The sequence below is a fragment of the Hyperolius riggenbachi genome, chromosome 10 (genome assembly GCF_040937935.1).
Source record: "Hyperolius riggenbachi isolate aHypRig1 chromosome 10, aHypRig1.pri, whole genome shotgun sequence".
Lineage (NCBI taxonomy): Eukaryota > Metazoa > Chordata > Amphibia > Anura > Hyperoliidae > Hyperolius > Hyperolius riggenbachi.
Window position 1 is genome coordinate 191,490,709 of NC_090655.1, and position 22,896 is coordinate 191,513,604.

The window sequence follows — 22,896 nt, forward strand, 5'->3', positions numbered from 1 at the left end:
ACACGAACTGTTTATTTCCTGTGTTCAGTTAGTCAGTTTTCCAGCACGTTTTGGTAGTTTGCGCGTATCGTGAACACCCGTGCTGAGCTAGTTATCCTGTTCCTGGTCCTGTTTGTGGATTGCGTTCATCTCTGCGAGGAGATAACGGATCCTTCTGAATCCTGTTCCTGGTCCTGTTTGTGGATTGCGTTCATCTCTGCGAAGAGATAGCGAATCCTTCTGAGTCCTGTTCCCTGTATTACTTCAGTCTTAGTCAGAGTTCCTGCTTATGTCATATATCGGTTCATTGCCAATATATACATATGTTAGTCAGACGTTACGAATAGTTTCATTGATAGCTGTAATTGTAATACGCTAGGAAAACATACTTATTGTATATTTATCTGTGTTACGTTCATCTATCTCGATCCTGCTATTTCCTGTCTCTCCTGTCCTGTCTTTGTGAGGCACGCCATCGCCGCAACGCATTGGCTGCCTCATTCCAGTCTGTCTGGTTTTGGACGCTTGCTGTCGCTAAGTAATCGCTAGCTAGCAAGCGTTCATTCTGTCTACCTGTCCTGATCTCCTCAGTCCTGGTTTATGCGCTCAGCGCTACTTTGCGCTGAGACGTTATTACGAAAGTGTTTGTGGCTGTTCAGATCTGCACCGGCTCTGTGCACCACAATCTCCTATTGGAGTCAGTCCTCTCCTCCACTAAACTGGGGATATCCTGATCCCTTGTGCTGGTGTGTGTACCTCCTTCACGTCAGCTTATGTGTTGTATGCTGACTGTGGAGATTACACCCCCAAGCTTAACATTATGATAGCCCCATTACCAATCCCCATTGTGGGGGGGGTTCCCAGCAAAAATGACACTGTTTGTTATGGTTCCTGTTCCTTTAAGAAATTTGAGAAGCTCAATTCTGAAACAGAAAATGAGTTTTTTTCTGAATGTACCAGGTTCCTGGCTAATCCCGAGCTCCAGGCTACTCCTGTTTCAACGTGGGCCTCCCAGCTAGTTTATGTTTTATTTAAGGGAAGATTGTTTCAGTGGGCCTACGATGTCTTAGATCATACCAATTTAAAAGAAAGACCACTGGAATTTCTAGCGTTTGTGATCCATAACTGGCTGCGCAAAACCGATTTGCCTAGCCCTTTTGATAAGCTCCTGGCAGCTTGTCAATCAGCTGCTCCTTCTACTGCCTACAAAAATAATCAGCAAGCAGATAATTGTTCTGATAACTTTTCTTCTGCTAAGGCAGCAGGGTCTAAAGCCAAACGTAAACGCTCCAAAAGAAAGGCGTTACAATCAGCGGAGTCGTTGCCCTTAGCGACTGCGCATCAGATCTGTAATGAGACTCCGCCAGTAGCAGATAATGAAATTCAGTCACCATTCAGGGGAGTCAAATGGACCTATGAAACTACTAATGAACTTTCATTGCTAGCCAGGGAAAATAAAAGTTCTTGTTTAAATGAATTATCTGAATATGATTATGAAGATATATTACAGAGTATTGAACAGATCAATTTATTCGTGCAGCAAGGGAAATTTGCATACACTACAGTTCAACGCTTGCTACAGGTATTGGAGATCCTTAGGAATAAGAAATCGGCCAATCACCTGCTAAATAACCCAATGTATGTTTCTGCCACTAACACATTTGCAAACTATGATCAGCCGGAATGCTCAGCTGTTAAATATGCATGGGATCCTCCATTTGAGAAAGGAGAGATGGAAGCCCTGGTCTATGAATGGAAGAAAGATGCAAGTTCATTTTGTCAGTTTTACAGTGCAAAGAGTGAATTAGTATTGAATGCATGCATTAAGTCTGCCTATAACCTAATAAAAACCGGTGTGTGTGGGTATGACTTTGTGGCTCCATTGATCGATGTGTGGAGAATGATTCTGGACGATTTTTATGCGATTCAATCAGTTGATACCAGGGAAGACACACTGTCTAGTGGAGATTGTTCCACTTCCTCAGTTCCTGAGGACTCGCCTGCTTCAGCACCTTTGGCTGATTCAGCGAGTGATTCAGAGCTCCTTTTGTGTGAAATTGAAGTTCCTGTAATTCCACCCTGTACCATGGATAACTCAGTGTTACTTCCCAGTAAGACAGAAATTACTAATACTTCCTTAATCTTGCCATGCACAAATTTCTCAGCAGAGGACCCAGAGGTCCTGCTGACTTCTGAGTCCAGCTTAGCCAGTACTCACGAGTCTTTGTTCAGTGAAACAGACACCAGAAAAATCTTGCCTGTCTCTGCAAATACTTCTGCAGAAATTACCTGTGTTAATAAAGTTCAACTCCTGTCTGATCCAGCAGATGCCAATAGATGCACTACATCAGTTTCTGAGTCCCAGCAATCCTGTCCAGAAATCTCAGAACCCCAACATCTGAATTTTCCAATTTCACAATTGAATGGTGATTTAGATGCGCAAACATTGTGTTTTGATCTTCCTGTTTCTACACCTCACTCTAGTCTCATGAATAACTCACAGCGTCTGCTATGTGAGTCCGAAATCGCAGAATTATTACCGTGTTCAGAAAATGTTCCAGTGAACTTGCCCTGTACCATGAATTGTGCAGTAGATCTCTCCAATGAAACTCAGGTCACAGAATCATTATGCTGTCCAGCAGGTGCTTCCATGGTTTTGCCCTGCAGTGTGGACTGTTCGGTGATCCTGTCCAGTGAAGCTGTGGTCACAGAGTCTTATGCTTCACCCAGTACTTGGGATACTTCAAACCCTCTAGCAGAACAGTCTGAGGCACTGCTTACCTCAGTTGGTGTTACAGTAATATTCACTTGTCTAGCAGCTGTTTTGGAATTACAGTCTGCTCTAATAAAACTTGATGAATTTCTGCCCAGCGAAGCAGAAGCCATTGAAATATTGTCCTCGTCAGCAAGTGTGTCAGATACCTTGCCCTGTACACAGTCTGATTTAACCAATGTTGTTGAGTCCCTCTCCAGTGTTGTAACAGCCGTGGAACTCCAGCCCTGTCCTCTGAATGTTTCAAAAGTCTTGCCCTGTAACATATATAATTCTGACTCGCTGGAAAAAATAATAGAAATCTCAGAATTTCAGTCCGGGTTAATGAGTGTTTCTGAAACCCAGCCCTGTATCCTGGAAAATTCTGGTTCTCTGGCCGGTGTGGCAGAAGTTCCTGAGTCCCCTTCCTGTCCAGTGAGTTACTCAGTTTTGCCTAGTTCAGTGGGGATTGCTGCACTACTGACTTGTTTTGCAGCCCTTCATGAGCTCCAATCCAGTGTATTTGATGAGTCTCTGTCTAGTCCAGAAGAAGTTATGGGAACCCTGTCTAGTTCGGTGCATACATCAGAAGATTTGTCCTGTCTTGTAAATGCCCCTGAACATGATTTGTTAATAACTTTGCTGGAATCAGAGACATCTAAGTCTAATCCTGCATTTTTTAGTGACAATCCAGTAACTGTGAAGTCTAGTCATGATGATTTTTTTTTGCCCAGTCCTGGTTTCGGTCCTACCTTGACTGACTTTGAGGTTTGCAGTTCCTTGACATGCCCAGAAGTCTCTCTTGTGCCAGTGTGCCCAGATGTGCTTCGTATGCCAGAATGCCCAAGTGTGTCTGTGTTGGCGTGCTCACACGCTTCCCTAGTGGAGACATGTTCTGATGTTGCCGGTTGGCCTGCATGCCCGGAGATGGTTCTGGTCCCTAAAAACCCTGATCTTGATGTTTGTCCTTGTGACCCTGACTCTAGAGTTGCCCTGGGTTCCATAGGGGTTCTTGATGGTTCTCCATGTGAACCTAAGGGGCGTTCTGACCTGTGGGGATCTCTTTGGAGCTTCCAAGTGTTCTGGGAGATCTCTGAGGAAACTTGTCCTGGTACCTTGGACTGGTTCAACGGTGGGTTTTGTGTTGGTGGGGACAGTTCCGGTGGGCATTGTAAAGGCTTTGGCGTTTTTGGACAGTCCCGAGAAGGCGGTGGGTATCGCTCAGAGAGTTTCTGGGGGCTTTTCTCTGGAAGTCGTGGTTCTGATGGGTATCACACTGAGGCTTGTAGTGCTGACGGGCATGGTTCGGTAGGTTCTGGTTCCAATTGGTCTAGTTTTGGTGAGACTGATTCGGGAATTTGGTTTTGTCGGACGGATCCGACCTTCATGAATTTTCAGTCAGATCAGTTTGCTGGATTTCCCACTTCTGATTTTTTGGTTTGGGTGGTTCAGGAGAAATATGTCAGTTTTCATAGGCGTCCAGAGGCCGCGTTTAAGGGAGGGGGTACTGTTATGATCGCTTCTGCAGCGTTTTCTGCTGACTGCAGTGGTATTGCAAACCAAGCAGTTCTAATGTCATTACATGCATTTGCTTGCATAGTTTGGTTTGCACTTAAACTAGTTGCTGATTCCATCTGCAGTCGCTCTGAAGTTAATGACAGTTTAATATGCTTTTGTGTAAACAAACATTGTCTGCTGCAGTGGAGGGGCGGTCCCTTTCCTGCAGGCTGCATATCATTGTCTGCCTTTTCCTGCTGTCAGCCTGTGATTAATTACCATTCACTTGGGTGGGAATCTGCAGGTCTGCTCCCATTGGATGACCTCAGTATAAAGAACTGCTTCCTGCAATGCCTCATGGGCTATCATAGTTTCAGACTCTATCTGTTACTCTGCTCGTGCCCCACCTCGTTCCTGGTCCGTGTGGACTGCGCTGACTCCTGCGAAGGGGTCAGCGAGTCCTCCTAGTTCTGCTCTTGTTCTAGAAGTTGCTACTTGCTTGTCTTGTGTCATATATTGGTTCATCGCCAATATATACGCATACTTGCGCATTTTGTTATTTTCCTTGTATTCGTGTTACGTTAATATATCAGTGTCGCTGATATATACGTACACGAACTGTTTATTTCCTGTGTTCAGTTAGTCAGTTTTCCAGCACGTTTTGGTAGTTTGCGCGTATCGTGAACACCCGTGCTGAGCTAGTTATCCTGTTCCTGGTCCTGTTTGTGGATTGCGTTCATCTCTGCGAGGAGATAACGGATCCTTCTGAATCCTGTTCCTGGTCCTGTTTGTGGATTGCGTTCATCTCTGCGAAGAGATAGCGAATCCTTCTGAGTCCTGTTCCCTGTATTACTTCAGTCTTAGTCAGAGTTCCTGCTTATGTCATATATCGGTTCATTGCCAATATATACATATGTTAGTCAGACGTTACGAATAGTTTCATTGATAGCTGTAATTGTAATACGCTAGGAAAACATACTTATTGTATATTTATCTGTGTTACGTTCATCTATCTCGATCCTGCTATTTCCTGTCTCTCCTGTCCTGTCTTTGTGAGGCACGCCATCGCCGCAACGCATTGGCTGCCTCATTCCAGTCTGTCTGGTTTTGGACGCTTGCTGTCGCTAAGTAATCGCTAGCTAGCAAGCGTTCATTCTGTCTACCTGTCCTGATCTCCTCAGTCCTGGTTTATGCGCTCAGCGCTACTTTGCGCTGAGACGTTATTACGAAAGTGTTTGTGGCTGTTCAGATCTGCACCGGCTCTGTGCACCACAATCTCCTATTGGAGTCAGTCCTCTCCTCCACTAAACTGGGGATATCCTGATCCCTTGTGCTGGTGTGTGTACCTCCTTCACGTCAGCTTATGTGTTGTATGCTGACTGTGGAGATTACACCCCCAAGCTTAACACTGTTACTACTTACTTACTGTACTAGGGGACACTCACTCAGTCACCTCACCAACCAACCCACTCCATTAAAGTACCCCACTTTTCACCCGCCCTTTTAAAAAACTTTTGTCTATACGCCCAAAACATTGAAGATGTCTGGAAGTGGCAGCCAGCGCGGTTTGGGCAAGGGCAAGGGCAGCAAGGGAATCAGGAGGAGAGGGAGCAGCATTGTGGCAAGCCGCGGCCGCGCCACCATGCACAGTTCCGCAGCAGCAGCAGCAGCGTCAGTGGCTAACATTCCTCCCATAGCCACTGGCCGTGGACGCCTTGGGCGCCGCCCAGCAGGAGCATCTGCAACTCACGCTGCAGAGACACAGCAGCAGCAGCGTGTAGCACCTGCTCCCATTTTCCTCCAGCCGGGTCGGAAACGTCCCATTGAGGAAAAGGATGCAGACACTGTGGTGCAACTCATGACGGAGGATGAGCAGCCCGCCATCAGCTCTGCATCCGAGGCCTCCACCCTCACCACCACCACCACCACCACCACCACCACCCCTGTTCGCAGCAGCCGCCCAGCAGGGCCTGGGGAGGAGGCCAGTTCACCGTCAGTTGGCGACCTGTCATTCAGCAGTCTTTTGACCCCAGGCATCATGAGTCAATTGTCTGCTGTTGTTGGCGATTTTGAGGAGGAGATGCTGATGGGCACTTTGGGGGATGAGGGATTGGACAGCAAGACTGTGGCGACAGTCAAGCAGCCCATCCATGCATCAGGAGAGGAGTTTGGGGGGTCCTCATCCCAGCAGGACATGTTTCAGGAGGGGGAGGATGATGATGACCCGGTGACAGACAGAGACTGGGTGCCACCACCTCCAGGGGATGTCGTCCTCAGCAGCTCTGAGGAGGAGGAGGAGGATGCTCTTGTTGGCCTTGCAAGGAGGCGCATCATTGCAAGCATTGGCAGCAGCAGTAGGCAGGTCCCACAGCCTGCTGGTGTCTCAGGCTCAGCAGCAGCAGCATCTGCCAGTACCACCACCAGCCGCACCCAAGCCCCCCCCCCCAACCACCACAGGGAGACAGGCAGCAGCGCTTCCATGCCGTAGGGGGATGTTTAAGTCACCAATCTGGCGATATTTCACCATGCCCACTGTGTACAGCAAGTACGCCACTTGCAACCACTGTCAGCGGAAGTTGAGCAGAGGTGCAGACCCCTTAAAGTTCTGCACCAGCTCGCTCATCAACCACCTTGCGGCTAAACATTTCCACCAGCATGAGGAGTTCCAGAGGCTGAAGGCATCTGGTGCTGGCAGTGGCACCACACCCATCACTGCACAGCCTTCAGCAGCAGCAGCAGCAACAGCAGCCACCCGCCCTCCTGCTCCTCCAGCAGCACCAGCAGGAGTGCGGAAACGCACTGCTCCTCCCCCCTCTGCAACTCCTGCCGCCGACACTGAGGCCTGTTCTGGCAGCCAGTCCTCAGTGGCCTCCTCTGCTGTGTCTGCTGATTCCCGTGTCAGCAAAAGGCCACGCCAGAGCCTTTTGAGCGAGTCCTTCCAGGAGGTGGTTAGGGCTCTGGCTCCCAGCAGCCGTCGCGTGCGGCAGCTGAACGGCTTGCTGGCACGGGCCATGTGCTCCCAACTCCTGCCGTACACGCTCGTGCAGGAGGGGAGTGACATTCGTGCGCTGCTTGCTTGCGCAGCCCCAGACTGGCAGCTCCCCAGCAGACACTTCTTTGCCCGCAAGGCCATTCCTGCACTGCACCGCTTTGTGATGGCCAATGTGGAGCGAGGGCTGGAGCACGCGGTTGGTGAAAGGGTCCACGTCACCATGGACTCCTGGAGCAGCCGCTTCGGGACAGGCCGCTACCTGTCCTTCACTGTCCACTGGGTCAGCTTGGTGGAAGGGGGTGAGGATGGGAGAGCAGCAGCGGGCACAGCAGCAGCAGCAACACAGTGGGTGGTGCCACCCCGCAGGGTCAGGGGAACTGCAGCAGGTTCCTCCGATCCTCTGCCATCCTCCGGCACACCTGGCCAAACCCCCCGCCTCAGCAGCAGCGTGAAGGCCCGCCACTGCCAAGCGCTGCTGCACTTGGTCAGCCTTGGGAAGACCAAGCTGACGGCAACCCATGTGTTGGCCAAACTCCAGGAGCAGGAGAGGATTTGGCTGACCCCCAGAGGCCTCAGAGTCGGAGAGGTGGTGGCCGACAATGGGGCCAATCTGGTTGCCGCAATAGACAGGGGAAACCTGACCCACATCCCCTGTCTTGCCCACGTGCTGAACCTGGTGGTGCAGAAGTTCCTGCGCACCTACCAGGGGATGGGCGAACTGCTGGAAACGGCAAGGAATGTTGTGCGTCACTTCCGGCGCTCGGCTGCAGCCTGTGCGAGCCTGGAAGATGTGCAAAAGGAGCTGGATCTGCCACGCCATCGGCTGATCCTTGACGTTCCGACTCGCTGGAACTCCACCCTGGCGATGTTGGAGCGTCTAGTTGAACAGAGGCGCGCTGTCAAACAGTACCTTGCCCTGGCCACTGTTTCCGCCGCTCAGAGAAGGGACAAGACCAGCAACATCCCGTCCATCGTCCCCGATGATGACTGGAGGCACATGCAGCAGGTGTGCTTTGTGCTGGCTCCCTTCCTGCAGGCCACAAACATGGTGAGCAGGGACCATGCTATGGTCTGCGAGTGGGTGCCCCTGGTTTCTCTGCTGAACAGGGCCCTCGATGCTTTGCTGGAACAGGGAGCGGCAGCCTTGGACCAGCAGGAGCGGCAACCAGCTGCGCAGTCCACCTCTGAGGGGGAGGAGGAGGAGGACTTGGTGGAGGTCCCTGACCTGGCTGCTGATGAGGGGGATCAGCACAGCGCAGCTGAGTTGGTGCGGGGGTGGAGAGAGGATGAGGCGGCAGAGGAGGAGGATGAGGACAGCACTGACGTCGATGTGCCAGCAGACGTGGCCCGCCTCTTCCCAATGGCAGCGCACATGCTGACGTGCCTGCGCAGGGACCCCAGGGTGATCCAGATGAAGCAGAGGGAGGACATCTGGATCAGCATGATGTTGGACCCACGCCTCAAGGGGAAGTTGAGCCAGTTCCTGCCGCCTGCAGGAGGAGACCCAGCGCAACAAATAAGGAGCTTGCAGCAGGCCCTTGTTGAGCGCTTGGAGGAAGCCTTCCCCCAGCCTTCCACCCCCACTGTCCAGCAGCCAGCACAGAGGCAGCAGCAGGTGCCTGCATCCAGCAGCAGCAAGCGCCCCACAGACCTGCTGTCTCTCAGCCACGAGCTCTACAGGACTGTAGAGGCTCCGGCAGCAGTGACTAGAGAGGAGATGCATGCAGCAGCATCCTCCTCCGGTCACAGCCAGCGCCTGACCCGCATGGTGGCTGACTACATGGGGTCGTACAGCAGGCTTGACAGCGATGCCCCTGTTGATCCCATGGAGTATTGGGTCAAGCGCATGGAGATCTGGAGCGAGCTGGCGCAGTACGCCCTGGAAGTGCTGTCCTGCCCCCCTTCCAGCGTGCTGTCCGAGCGCTGCTTCAGTGCAGCTGGTGGCGTGGTCACCGAGAAACGCTCACGTCTGTCTCACAAGTCTGTGGACAGACTGACGTTTCTCAAGATGAACCAGGCGTGGGTGGAAGGCGAGTTCCTGGCCCCTGTTGTCGGCGAGAGGGGGACATGAACTGGCTGCCGGAACCATCGTTAATGTGCCTTACCACCCTTTACCACCTCCTGGCTCCTGCTCACTAAGCCAGCCTGGTTCACTTTGACTATTACGTCGCCTGCAGCCACACATTTTACACCTACAGTGGGCTGCTGTGTACTGCCCTTCTGCTGTCTGTCTGTGTTTCCCACTGCCAGGGTACACAGAATTACCTTCTTCTGCTGCCACTCTGCCACCAGCTATTACGTCAAACAATAGCTATATTGGTTGTAAAACCAAAAACCAAAAAACCATAAAAAAAAAAAAAGGTTTAATTTTTCTGAGGTGCCCGGGTTGAAAACTGTGTTGTCCCAGTTGTGTATTGGACACAATGTGGGCTGCACGACCGCTGTCTGGGACCTCCTGTTGTGTTTATTTACAGCCCTGGTATCACCGCTAGGTACCAGGGCTATTATGTCACGCTGCCTACCTGCTGCCACACTCACACTGCTCCTCCATACCTTCTCCTGCTGCTGTCTGTCTGTGTTTCCCACTGCCAGGGTACACAGATGATTTACCTTCTGCTGCCACTCTGCCACCAGCTATTACGTCAAACAATAGCTGCTCGCCTACTCCTCCATTCCTCCTCCTGCTGCTGCTGTCTGTCTGTGTTTCCCACTGCCAGGGTACACAGAATTACCTTCTTCTGCTGCCACTCTGCCACCAGCTATTACGTCAAACAATAGCTATATTGGTTGCAAAACCAAAACCAAACAAACCATTAAAAAAAAAAAAAAGGTTTAATTTTTCTGAGGTGCCCGGGTTGAAAACTGTGTTGTCCCAGTTGTGTATTGGACACAATGTGGGCTGCACGACCGCTGTCTGGGACCTCCTGTTGTGTTTATTTACAGCCCTGGTATGACCGCTAGGTACCAGGGCTATTATGTCACGCTGCCTACCTGCTGCCACACTCACACTACTCCTCCATACCTCCTCCTGCTGCTGCTGCTGCTGTCTGTCTGTGTTTCCCACTGCCAGGGTACACTACACAGATGATTTACCTTCTGCTGCCACTCTGCCACCAGCTATTACGTCAAACAATAGCTGCTCACATTACTCCTCCATTCCTCCTGCTGCTGTTGCTGTCTGTCTGTGTTTCCCACTGCCAGGGTACACAGAATTACCTTCTTCTGCTGCCACTCTGCCACCAGCTATTACGTCAAACAATAGCTATATTGGTTGCAAAACCAAAACCAAACAAACCATTAAAAAAAAAAAAAAGGTTTAATTTTTCTGAGGTGCCCGGGTTGAAAACTGTGTTGTCCCAGTTGTGTATTGGACACAATGTGGGCTGCACGACCGCTGTCTGGGACCTCCTGTTGTGTTTATTTACAGCCCTGGTATCACCACTAGGTACCAGGGCTATTATGTCACGGCGAGCTGCCTGCCTCATTGACTGCCTGCTGCCACACACTCATCCTCCTCCTCCTGCTGCTGAATTTACCTCCTGCTGTCTTTGTGTTTCCACTGCCAGGGAGCACATACAATGGCGCTTCCAACATGCGTGTGCCCACCAGCTATTTGTTACGCTCAAAAATAGCTGCATTTCTTTAAAAAAAAAATTGAAAAGAGAAATATGTGAGGAGGAGGAGGAGGAGGAGGAGGAGGAGGAGGAGGAGGAGGAGGAGGCGGAGGAGGAGGAGGAGGAGGCGGAGAAGGAGGAGGAGGAGGCGGAGGAGGAGGAGGAGGAGGAGGAGGAGGAGGAGGAGGAGGAGGAGGAGGAGGACTGAACAAAATTAAGGACACAACTTATCTTTCCACATTTTTTTTTTAAAGGAACATCCCCACATAATCACTTGCTGTTGTTACTTGGAAAAAAAGATGTTTCTTGCATCATTCACCCTCAAAACAAGTGTTGGAAGCTATTTAAGGCCAATTCGAATAGTCAGCTCGAATAGTGAGCTCGAATACCGACTCGAATAGTGAGCTCGAAGTCCGAGGTCGAATCGAATAGTAAAAATTATTCGACTCGAATATTCGACTGACCTCGAATAATTTACTATTCGAATTCGACCTAACTCGAATTTTGAAAAGGGGTATTTGAGCATCACTAGCCTCCACACAGACTAGCAGTCCTTCCATCTGCTCATTGTAAATTGCTTCTGGAGGATTTGGCGCAGAAGTCAGTTTACTGTTCACTGCTGCAAAGTGGAGGTTGTGTGTCTGGGAAGAAGTGGAAGAGGGGGAGGCTTTAGGTAGCTCATGCTCATCTCCTATGTCCTTTGGTGGTAAGGGACACCCAACACCAGCAGAGGGGATGTGGAGGACACCAAGGCATCAATTCAGGTGTTCCTATCCACTGCCAAAATAACCATTACCTGCCTAAAAAAGCATGTTTTGTAAAAGAAAAAATAGGATGGGCAACTAGAATCCTTTACTTTTATTTATTTTTTTTAATAATTGTAACAGCTTGTTGTGACAAATGAGACAGAAAGAACAGCACCCCTTTCTAACAATGCATTCTGTAATTCTAGTTTATGCACACTAAGTTGTACCGGTATATTTTATTTTGAGAAACTGCACTTACAGTTTAAGACTCTAAACATATGACTGGCCTCCTTTATGTAACTAGATGGGCTGTATGACTACAATTGTGTGCACGCTACCATTTGTATTTCATTTTTTTATGGTAACACTAACTTGCAAGTGCGTCACAAAAAGAAATGACATAATATCTGTACTTACATTTTTCATATTTGTGAGAGATAATGGCCATAGCTGGTATATCAGTGGTAACTTTCATAAGGGTTGATTCACTAAAGCACATATTGCCATGCGCTCTCTGCAGAGGGTTAATAACAGGAAATCCTTTATTTTATTAGCATAGTTACTTATAATATTGTGCAGCATTTTCAATTGACGTTTCTGTGTTTACATCACACCTGAATTTGTAGTGAGTGTGTTCTTGTTCGTTTTTTTTTTTTTTTCATACTTTTCCTCTTTGTGTTTGCAGTGTCCTGGCGCTGGGCACGTATACCGGGGGTCCTGCAGCGGCTGGGTTTCACTTATTTTGTGATAGCACTCATGCACACCTGTTTTGGTAAACAAAGCCTGGAGTCAGTTGAGGTAAAATGCCAGCTTACAACTGTATGAACTGTTTTAATAAAAGTATATTATATTTTTTAGTTGCACAGAAATGTTCGAGTATAATATGTTATGCCCTAATAAGTTGCATGCAAGCTATTACAGAAACCAACATCCTCCAGTGGTAGACAGGTGCATTTTATTTGAATGCTGGGTGTGTATTTTATCCCACTAGTGGGGCTTGCACTCTCAAGCAGGTAGTCATAAGGATGCAATCTGTTTTTAAGTAGCGCTGTTCCTTTCTTTGCCATGTACAAATGTAAGTAACTTTGGTCAGCTGCTCCCATGTAATAGCATTGCTTATTGATGTTTATGCAGAGCTTCTGTTTGGTTTCAAGGTGCGTTTGTTGTTTCTGGGGGGGGAGGCACACCTCTGATTGGTGGCCATTTGCGCTGATCCACCTTTGTGCAATATTCTCCCCTGTGATGTCTTGAAGCCTTGATAATGTCCTCTGGTGGGATTGGGAGGGTTGTCTTCATAATTTAAAAGCCATATATAATTATACATGTGGTTGGGGTTGAGTCAGTGTAACAACTGACCAAAAAGGACAAGTCTATCAATGAGCTGCAGTCACTGAGGAGTTCCAGCCACATGTATAGGTCTTCAGACCATGTGGCATCAGCTTTTGAAAAATGAAGACTCTGATCCAGTGAGACTCAAGAAGACACGAGATGAAAAAAAGGCAATTCTTTATTGAAGACCACCAAATGTTTCAAGAAAGGGGACATTTGTGAACATCATTAGCCTTGTTTTTTTCATTGTTTTTAACGGTAAAGGAGAATGGGTAAGGGGTCTGGTGAAGCACCCCTATATCTATGTATTGGGATGGAAGTTAGTAATCTGCTTTCTCCAGTGGGAACAAGCAGATGACACACAATGGGCCATATGCAATTCACTTTTTCTCCTTAGTTTTCTCCAAGTTGATATTTTAACACCTTGTCAATAAAATGCCTTTTAAACCCCCAGCAAGCAAGAAAATACACAAAATCATTTTGACAGTACTTTTTTTTCTGACACTTTTGGTACTTTTTTAATTGTGAAATGCTGAAAATGTATTTTATAGAGAAGATGAAAAATTAGCACCTAGGAGTAAACTTAGGAGAAAAGTGAATTGCATATGGGCCAATGCCCTTCATTATTACAGGACATACCTACCCCGCCTAATTATTGCCAGACAAGGGCAACGCCTAAAGACACAAAGTATAGTATTTAAAGAATGGACAAATTTGCAACCAATATGTAGACTTGTAGAGAATGTTTTAAATATGTCTGTACTCGGGTCATATCCTTCTCTTTGGTTCAGCCACACACTTGCCTTCTACATACCACTAATGACAAAATGATGATCGCATGATGTGGCTAATAGCTGATCATTGCTTAGTTTGCACCCTGTTTTTTTCTGATACCCTGCTCCCTCTCTTAGGATGCTGCTGCTTTGCAACGTTTTCCTCATCTTCCCCTGCCCATTTCCCTGCTGGTCATTGTCTTCCCTGTTAATTGCATTACGCATATCTACTACTACCTCTTTCTCATGACCAGACTCAAGTATACAGTAAGCACTGGGATATGACTCCGATCTTCCCCTGTGGTTTCCCTTTTCAGACATGGTGTTTAGAGAGCTCACTTCAGACACTGGCTCAAACTGCTCATCCTTTTATCCTTCTGTTCCCCCAAATTGTAGCATAAGGGCTGAGCATCAGTGCATGGTAGGTCATAGTCAAGGGCATTGCTAGCCCCAAAGATCAGTGGCACATGCCCGGGATCAATTGTGATGCCTCAAAGGCAGGCATGCTGGGAGCTGTGGTGCATCAATCGCGGGTATGCTGGATGCTGTGGTGCCTTTATGTGGGCATACTGGGTGCTGTGGTTCCATGCTGTCTGCTGTGATACCTTTATGGAGGTATGCTGGGAGCTATGGTTCTTCTATGGGGGCATGCTGGGAGTTGTGGTGCCTCATTGGGAGGCCCGTGGAAGCATGGGAGGGGGGTCTACTAGAAGGTCAGGAAATGCTATGGGGTAACTGCCAGATAATCTGATGGTAGGCTTGCTGCCAAGCAGAAAGCCAGACCAAACAGCACAGAAGCCAGGTAACTCTGCCTAGTTATGTTTAAGTGACACTGCCTGTTTGTGATATGCTGCATTTTTAGGGTGTGTGTGTGTGTTCACTGCAAAGTGGTGGTTGTGTGCCTGGGAAGAAGTGGAAGAGGGGGAGGCTTTAGGTAGCTCATGCTCATCTCCTATGTCCTTTGCTGGTAAGGGACACCCAACACCAGCAGAGGGGATGTGGAGGACACAAAGGCATCAATTCAGATGTACCTATCCCCTGCCACTGCCAAGATAACCATTACTAACCCTGCCTGCCTAAAAAAGTACATTGTGTCAGGGTGCGTTTCCACTAGTGCGGTGGGAAATCGCCGCGGATTCTCCGCAGACGGATTCGCATGCAGGAGCGATATCGCATGCGGTTGTATGCGAATTTTACCGCGAATTCGCATACGATTTCGCATGGATGACGCTGTGTGCGAATTTAACCATGTCAGTGCCTGTGTGCTTTTTCATTGATTCCATGCGAACTCGTATGCGAATTCGCATGAAAATGCGCATGAAAAAACACCATGCGACTTCCCTATTAAATACATTGTATGCGAATCGCATGCGTGTGTGCGGTGTCCGAATTCGGATGGCTCTGCTGAGCAGATTTTTCCTGCACAAGAAAACGCTCCGTTTTCCTGACAAGTGGACACAGGCTCATTCACTTTTACCCCGCCTAATTATTGCCAGATATCCTATAGAATCTGGAGGATATCCAAAGCGCTCCTGTTCCCATCAGAACTGAACGGGCTGATCTGTGCAGGGGAGTAGTGCTTTCCACCTCTTCCAGTTAGGCATCCTTCCAGTGTTCAAAGGCAGCAGGCCAGGGTAGGAGCAAACTTGCTGATTAACTTCCATCTCTTTTAAAAGGACCCTGAACCGAGGCTGTCAGTATGCATGTAAGAATACCCACGTATATTTGTTAATGTGCACACACTCACCGGGCACTTTGCTAAATGTTCCTCCTCCCGGTTTGCCCGTTGCATTGAATCAGCAACTCTGCAGAAAGTCGTGCTGTGACCTGTCTAATGTTCTCCACCCCTCTGCCGCACACCGTATTTCCATGCAAACACAAAATGATGCGCGGCAGAGGGGTGGAGGAAGAAGCCTGGATGCTTGCACATGCACAATAGGACCCGCATGCTTCCTGTTCCCAGGTCACAGCGTGATTTTTTGCAGAGTCGCCGATTCAATGTAACTTATAACGGGCAAACAGGGAGGAGGAACATTAAAGTGAACCCCCAGACTAAAAATCTACTCAGCAACATTGAAAAGGCTTGATGTTTCTTTAACAGTTTCACAGTATCAGAACATTGTTTTTCTTACTCAAGCCTCATTTTTAGCTGCACAGAAGAAAACTGCCCGGGCATTTTTCCCCTGATGCTGTGCAAAGCATGATGGGATTTCTGATGTTGTTCTCGTTCTGCTGTTTTGGCGCAAATTTTTTCTTATTTTGAATTTGAGATTTGAAGCCCAGTGTGCACAGCTGGGAGGGGTGATCAGGACACAGGACAATTGGAACTGTGTCTCATGCTCCCTGTCCCCTCCTTTCAACCAAAAAATCACATACATTTGCCTGTTCTTGTAATCAGCTAAATTTCACATACATTTTCGCAATTACGCTTATACGTAATTACGATTTGCAAATTCAACTGATTTCGTGTAGTCATTCGTAATTTCACATAAAATTTTGCGTAATTTCTTGCCAACTTTAGCAGCGAATAGCAAAGCCCCCATACATGCTATTGACACCAAAATTGTTACATATGTTAAGGAGAATCGTGGGTACAAGTCAAAAATAGAATTATAGTTTTTGAGAAACTCAATTTTAAAAATGCAAGTAAAAAATGGTTTTTAAACTTAGAAAAATGACAGTTTAAAAACCATATTTCTTTGCATTTTTAAAATCGAGTTTCTCAAAAACTACAAGGTCTTTTTGAAAAATCTTTTTGTGACTTATACCCACTATGCTTAACATGTGTAGCAATTTTGGTAGCAATAGCATGTATGGGGGCTTTGCTATTAACCACTAAAGTCGGCACGAAATTATGCCAAATTTTGCAAAAATTACGCAAAATTTTAAAATACTACTTTTATATACGAAATTAATTACGATTTTCTCTAAAATTTGCGTAAATGCATACCCACAGCCTCTGCTCATGGTCCCTGTAATTTGAATTTAATTTTTTGTGACAGAGGTCCCCCCCCCCCCCCCCCCCCTGTGTGCAATTTGTTTCAATGCAAATCATTTTGCACAAGAATACATGTGCAATTTTGAAGTTGATGAGATGGCTTGTCATGTAAATTAAGTTCATTGGTACTCACAGGTATATTGCAATGGGTTGTTTTGCATACAAATGCATATAAAAATTGCAAAAATGTGCATGAAAGTGTATACAAAAAAAAAAAAAATCATGCAAATGCAGTATCGTGCATTGAGAAAATTGCATGCATAAAACGCAATGAGTGTTAACGGACTCTTACATATAATCACCGGCGTACCTACCGGGGATGCGACCCCCTCAGCCGCAGGGGGGCCCGGGGCTGCTCTGGGGCCCGCTCACTGTGCGTGGGGGGAGCGCTGCTCTGGACCCCCCAGCAAGGTGCTTCATTCCCCGCAGCCCGCTCCAGCAGCCTGCATAGTCTCCGGCAGGCAGAGCAGGGCTACGGCAAGATGGCCGCCGAAGAAGCCCTACACTGGAGACTATTTGTGTTTCTAGTACAGGGCTTCGGCAGCCATCTTGCCGTAGCCCTGCACTCTGCCTGTCAGCGCGGGAGATGTGCTGCAGGAGGACTCGGGGAGCTGCGAGCCAGATGCTTGGAGAGGAGAAGACTTCTGTCAGGTAAGTGAATTGTTTTTTTTTCACAGGTGCATTTTTTTTTCTAGTGACTGCTGCCCACATTGTGATTTTCAGGTGTCTGCTGCCTACATTGTGATTTTCTGGTGTCTGCTGCCCACATTGCGATTTTCTGGTAACTGCTGCCCACATTAGGATTTTCTGGTGACTGCTGCCCACATTAGGATTTTCTGGTGACTGCTGCCCACTTTGCGATTTTCAGGTGTCTGCTGCCCACATTACGATTTTCTGGTCACTGCTGCCCACATTACGATTTTCTGGTCACTGCTGCCCACATTACGATTTTCGGGTGTCTGCTGCCCACATTGCGATTTTCAGGTGTCTGCTGCCCACATTACGATTTTCAGGTGTCTGCTGCCCACATTACGATTTTCAGGTGTCTGCTGCCCACATTACGATATTCTGGTGACTGACTGCTGCCCACATTACGATTTTCAGGTGCCTGCTGCCCACATTACGATTTTCAGGTGTCTGCTGCCCACATTACGATTTTCAGGTGTCTGCTGCCCACATTGCGATTTTCAGGTGTCTGCTGCCCACATTGCGATTTTCTGGTGTCTGCTGCCCACATTGCGATTTTCTGGTGTCTGCTGCCCACATTGCGATTTTCAGGTGTCTGCTGCCCACATTGCGATTTTCTGGTGTCTGCTGCCCACATTGCGATTTTCTGGTGTCTGCTGCCCACATTGCGATTTTCTGGTGTATGCTGCCCACATAAGGATTTTCTGGTGACTGCTGCCCACATTGCGATTTTCTGGTGACTGCTGCCCACATTGCGATTTTCTGGTGACTGCTGCCCACATTGCGATATTCTGGTGACTGCTGCCCACATTGCGATTTTCTGGTGACTGCTGCCCACATAAGGATTTTCTGGTGACTGCTGCCCACATTAGGATTTTCTGGTGTGTGCTGCCCACATTATAATATTCTGGTGACTGACTGCTGCCCACATTAGGATTTTCTGGTGACTGCTGCCCACATTACGATATTCTGGTGACTGCTGCCCACATTAGGATTTTCTGGTGACTGATGCCCGCATTGCGATTTTCTGGTGACTGCTGCCCACATTACGATTTTCTGGTGACTGCTGCCCACATTGCGATTTTCAGGCCCACATTACGATTTTCTGGTGAACACTGCTCACGTTACGATTGTCTGGTGAATGCTGTCCACGTTACGATTTTCTGGTGAACGCTGCCCACATTACGATTTTCTGGTGAACACTGCCCACGTTACGATTGTCTGGTGAATGCTGTCCATGTTACAATTTTCTGGTGAACGCTGCCCACATTATGGTTTTCTGGTGACTGGTGCCCACATTACGATTTTCTGGTGAACTCTGCCCACATTACGATTTTCTGGTGAACTCTGCCCACATTATGATTTTCTAAAGACCCACATTACGATTTTCTGGTGAACTCTGCCCACATTACGATTTTCTGGCCCACATTACGATTGTCTGGTAAAATGCTGCCCCGTTTACAATTAATTTACAGTGAAACGCTGCCCCATTACGATTATTTGGCACCTATGGGGGGGGCCCCATCCAAATATTCGCAGGGGGGCCCAGTGATTTCTAGTTACGCCCCTGCATATAATGTCAAAAAAAAGTCTTGGAGCTGCACATTAATTTAAAACAAAACAAAACAAAACAAAATAAAAAAAAACTTTAGTAACTATATATTATAACAGGTTCACTTTAAATGGCAGCAGTTGCTTGCTGGTACAACTTAATTCCTAGGATACTTCTGATGACCCGTGCATATTAATATAGATGTTAAAAATCAATATGGTGTTAACGCAGAATCTAGTGACTGTAGCAATTTGTCTTGCTAACTGTCTGAGTGTTCGATAGCTTTAAAACAAAAATTGCGAATCACAGGATTTCTTGCCTTTAATCCTTCAAGCAGTAGTGCTGGGATGTGCAGAACATCATGTAATTGCTTGTTGCACAGAATGCCTGTTGTTGTTGCTGACCAGCATGAAAGAGGAAATGCTTTAAATATTGATGTTGGGCAAAGTCTCCCTGAAGTGGCCCAAAGTGCTTGTCTGACTATGTTTTCTGTTGTCTTTGCAGAGCCATCAGTGGAGTGCTGCTGTAAGGGATATTGTCGCTTATTGGCCAGAGTGGATCATCATAGTAGCTCTAGAGACGATATCACTATGTCTGACATTCCTCCTACCCGTCCCTGGATGTCCCACGTAAGCAATATCTGTAAATATGTGTATAATGTGGTGATCTCAAGTACAATTACAGTATGTGCTAAATACATCCATCCAAGAGAAAAGCTTGTGCTGCCAGCTGTAACAATTATTAGCATTTTAGGACACACAGTGGCACCAATTACAAAAACATGTAGCCAAACAACCAGTCATTGTACTTGTTGCTTTCAAAGATGGATCCTGTTTGGTTGCCATAGGCATTCACTTGAGTTTTATTTTATTTTTGTTATTTTTTCAAATCACATCTAACAAAAACCTGTACTGAGAACAATACGAAATATTGCCATCATTCCATTTAAAAGGGAAGCTGCAGCTAGATGCCAGAACTCTACCCAGTATAAATACTGTTGATCCTGCCCCAAAATTAATGAAATCCAAAACGTGTAGAACTTGTGGTGGAGGAAATCAACAGCTTGGCGTGTGCTTATTACCAGACCTACACTAATTTTTGCACTGTTTATTGCCTGATGCAGCTAAATTGAACGCTGGGATGCAAAATGCGTTGCATTGTGGAGTACCCTAATAAATGCTATTGTTGACTAAAAATCAACAGAATTTGTGTCTGTCTACTCGAGAGGCAAGTCCACCACTACCTCCTTTTTTGTTTTTAAAACATTTTTATCCTGTTTTGGTGCACCTGAAGATGTGTTGGTTGCTGGAAAATAGGCAAACATCAAGATATTAAGGGGATTTGCAATACACTCCACCACCTGTTAACTACTAGCCCTATTGACCTATTCACAGTATATCCTAATATTAATATTATATTGCATCTGGGTTGCACCACTAAAAATCATTCAACGTATAGAACATAAAAAGCAAACAGAGCAAATAATGCGTGTCTAAAACATCAACAAGTAATAATATGACCTTTACTTTAACAGTTCCTAAATATTCAGTCATCATAAGAATATCATTTAGTTCATCTTTAGGATCTACCAACTCCATTTATGAGTAAACGTGTATAAGCCTCTTCACTCCAATAGGCACTCTGTTGCCTTCTTTTCATTCATAAATTCCCTCAAATAAATTGGAAAGGGGACACAATCGTGTAATACTGTTAACATATAGAGATGGCCTGAACAGTTCACCCAGCAAACATGGGCTGTTAGCCATTCACGTTTCATGCAAATTTAAAAAGAAAAATTGCATTTACATTTTTACATTGAAGTCACTAGCCGCTGACTTTAGTGGTTAATAGCCAAGCCCCCATATGTGCTAGAAATACCAAATTTGCAGGGTATGTGGAGGGGACTCCCAGATGCCACCATGAACCCCCCCCCCCCACGGGCATCATCGACCCTCACCACCTCCTAGGGCACCGGAGGTGGGAAGAGCTCCTTGATTTGCCCAGGCGGATTGATATAGCTCAGGGTGTGAAGCACCATGCGGCCGGGACTACACATTCTGGCTATCCCAGCCTGAATGGGGCAAAAGGAGGGGGGGGATCCCACATCATTTTTTTCCTCTCACTGAATATATACACCCTCCTAGTAACTAGGCCATTTTTTACAATTCAGCACACTGCAGCTTTAACAGTTTGCTGCACGGCCTTACAACTTAGCACACAAATGAATCATGCCTACTTTTCTTGCCACCAACAGAGCTTTCTGTTTGTGGCATCTGATTGCTGCTGCGGTTTTTTATTTATTTTTATTTTTTAATAAGTCTTTGGGGGAGGGAGGAGGAAACCCTAATTACTAGGAAACTGTACAGGGGAGGTAAGGGAAAGCACTAAACACTAGTATGGGGGGGCTCTATACACCAGGGAACTTTATAGGGGTTGGAGGGGGCCATTATAAGGGAGGAAGGTGGCCAGTAGACATTGAGGTTGGCCCTCGACTAGGTCCTAGTGAACAATTTCGACCCACTTTGTATTTGAGTTCGAGTTTGACACCCCTGCTTTAAACAAACTCAAAAGGAGACCTTCATAGCGTAACAATGTTTATTCCATTAAAAATTTAAAAAGCATTGCACTTAGAGTACCCATTAAAAATGCACACATAGTAACTCCTACACAGCTAGTAAATATAACTACATGTTCCTTCATACACTTTACAGTGAGTTTTCTACACTAATTACATGATATTTTCCATTTAGAAATATTGTATGATTTATATTAACAATGTGATCATGTTGCCCTATAGGGGTTACCTTGGTCCTGGTGGAATAGGTGACTATGGTCGCTACGCAAACTGCACAGGAGGAGCTGCGGGGTATATAGACAAGTGGCTGCTTGGAGCAAACCATATCTACCAGCACCCCACCTGCGTGGTAGGTTTACTTGTGCAGTTACTCTGTAATGTGCAACCTCATGTCTAAAAACAGTTGAGACACTACATGTAAAATGAAAGTAAATGCAGAATACAATAATTTGCAAAAAAGTTATATTACTGACCTGTTGTGTAATTTTGTTTAAGATTCGAGATCTGGTGTTTTCAGTCTTTTGTTGCCCCTTTCCCATCTTTTTTGATGGTGGCATCAAACTAAATAAAATAGTATCTATTTTTACAACATTTGATATGTTGACACAAGCAAGTGGCAAGTACATGTATCCGGCATCAGGTGATCCCCGCCTGTGCCGGATACTGGGGGCTTTGCTGTGATGAGCACTTGCCATCGTACTTATTTGTGACATTTGCAACTTTCTTTTCTTTAGGGAGTAGTTGTGGGTGGTTCTCTCAGTTGGTGGCAGCACTTGAAGCACCCTCCTGAGCCGCTTCCTCCTCCCCCCCCACCTTGGTTGAGGTTGTGGGTGGTGCTTCTAGGCATTGAGTGTGCTTGGGGCACTGCATGTACTGTTCCACCTTCTTCTTTATGTAGCTCCCAAGTCACATAGCAAACATGTTCCCAAAGTTGGGATAATGCTCGAGCGAGGTTAGCAGGTGGCACGAGACGGAAAAGATAGTGTAGTTGGTTTCATCCCTTGCTGTTTCTGGTACTGCAGGTGCAATTGCACATCCTGTGTCTTTAAATTTGTAGGCTTTTCCTACAGCCGTTTACAAGCCAGGTACGGCACTTACCATCCTACTTGTTTGGGACAGGAATGTTTATACTCTTGTCTGCTGCAGCTGGAATACCAGAAGGTGGTCTTTAGGGGTAGTCAATGGAATAGTAATGCTTTTGAATTTATGTAAATTTTATGTTAAATTGGTGCAACATTCAACTGAATTAATTAAAATCATCGGCTACCATATTTACTTATTGGCATTGCATATATTTACATACAATTATCATAAAATTCCCTTCAACTTCAAATTATTAGCATCTCATTGACCATCTGCAGTGGTCGCACAATGTCTGCATGATCCATTGTCCTCTGTCTCT

General features: G+C 46.7%; 1 protein-coding gene across 1 annotated transcript in view; it reads left to right on the top strand.

Moving 5' to 3' along the window:
• Positions 1-22,896, top strand: part of LOC137536763 (heparan-alpha-glucosaminide N-acetyltransferase-like) — a 582,763-nt gene that overhangs the window by 293,688 nt on the left and 266,179 nt on the right. The window contains exons 12-14 of the mRNA XM_068258971.1: positions 12,266-12,378; positions 19,424-19,548; positions 21,717-21,843. Of these exons, the coding sequence (XP_068115072.1) occupies positions 12,266-12,378; positions 19,424-19,548; positions 21,717-21,843 (365 nt within the window). The remainder of the gene's footprint in view (positions 1-12,265; positions 12,379-19,423; positions 19,549-21,716; positions 21,844-22,896) is intronic.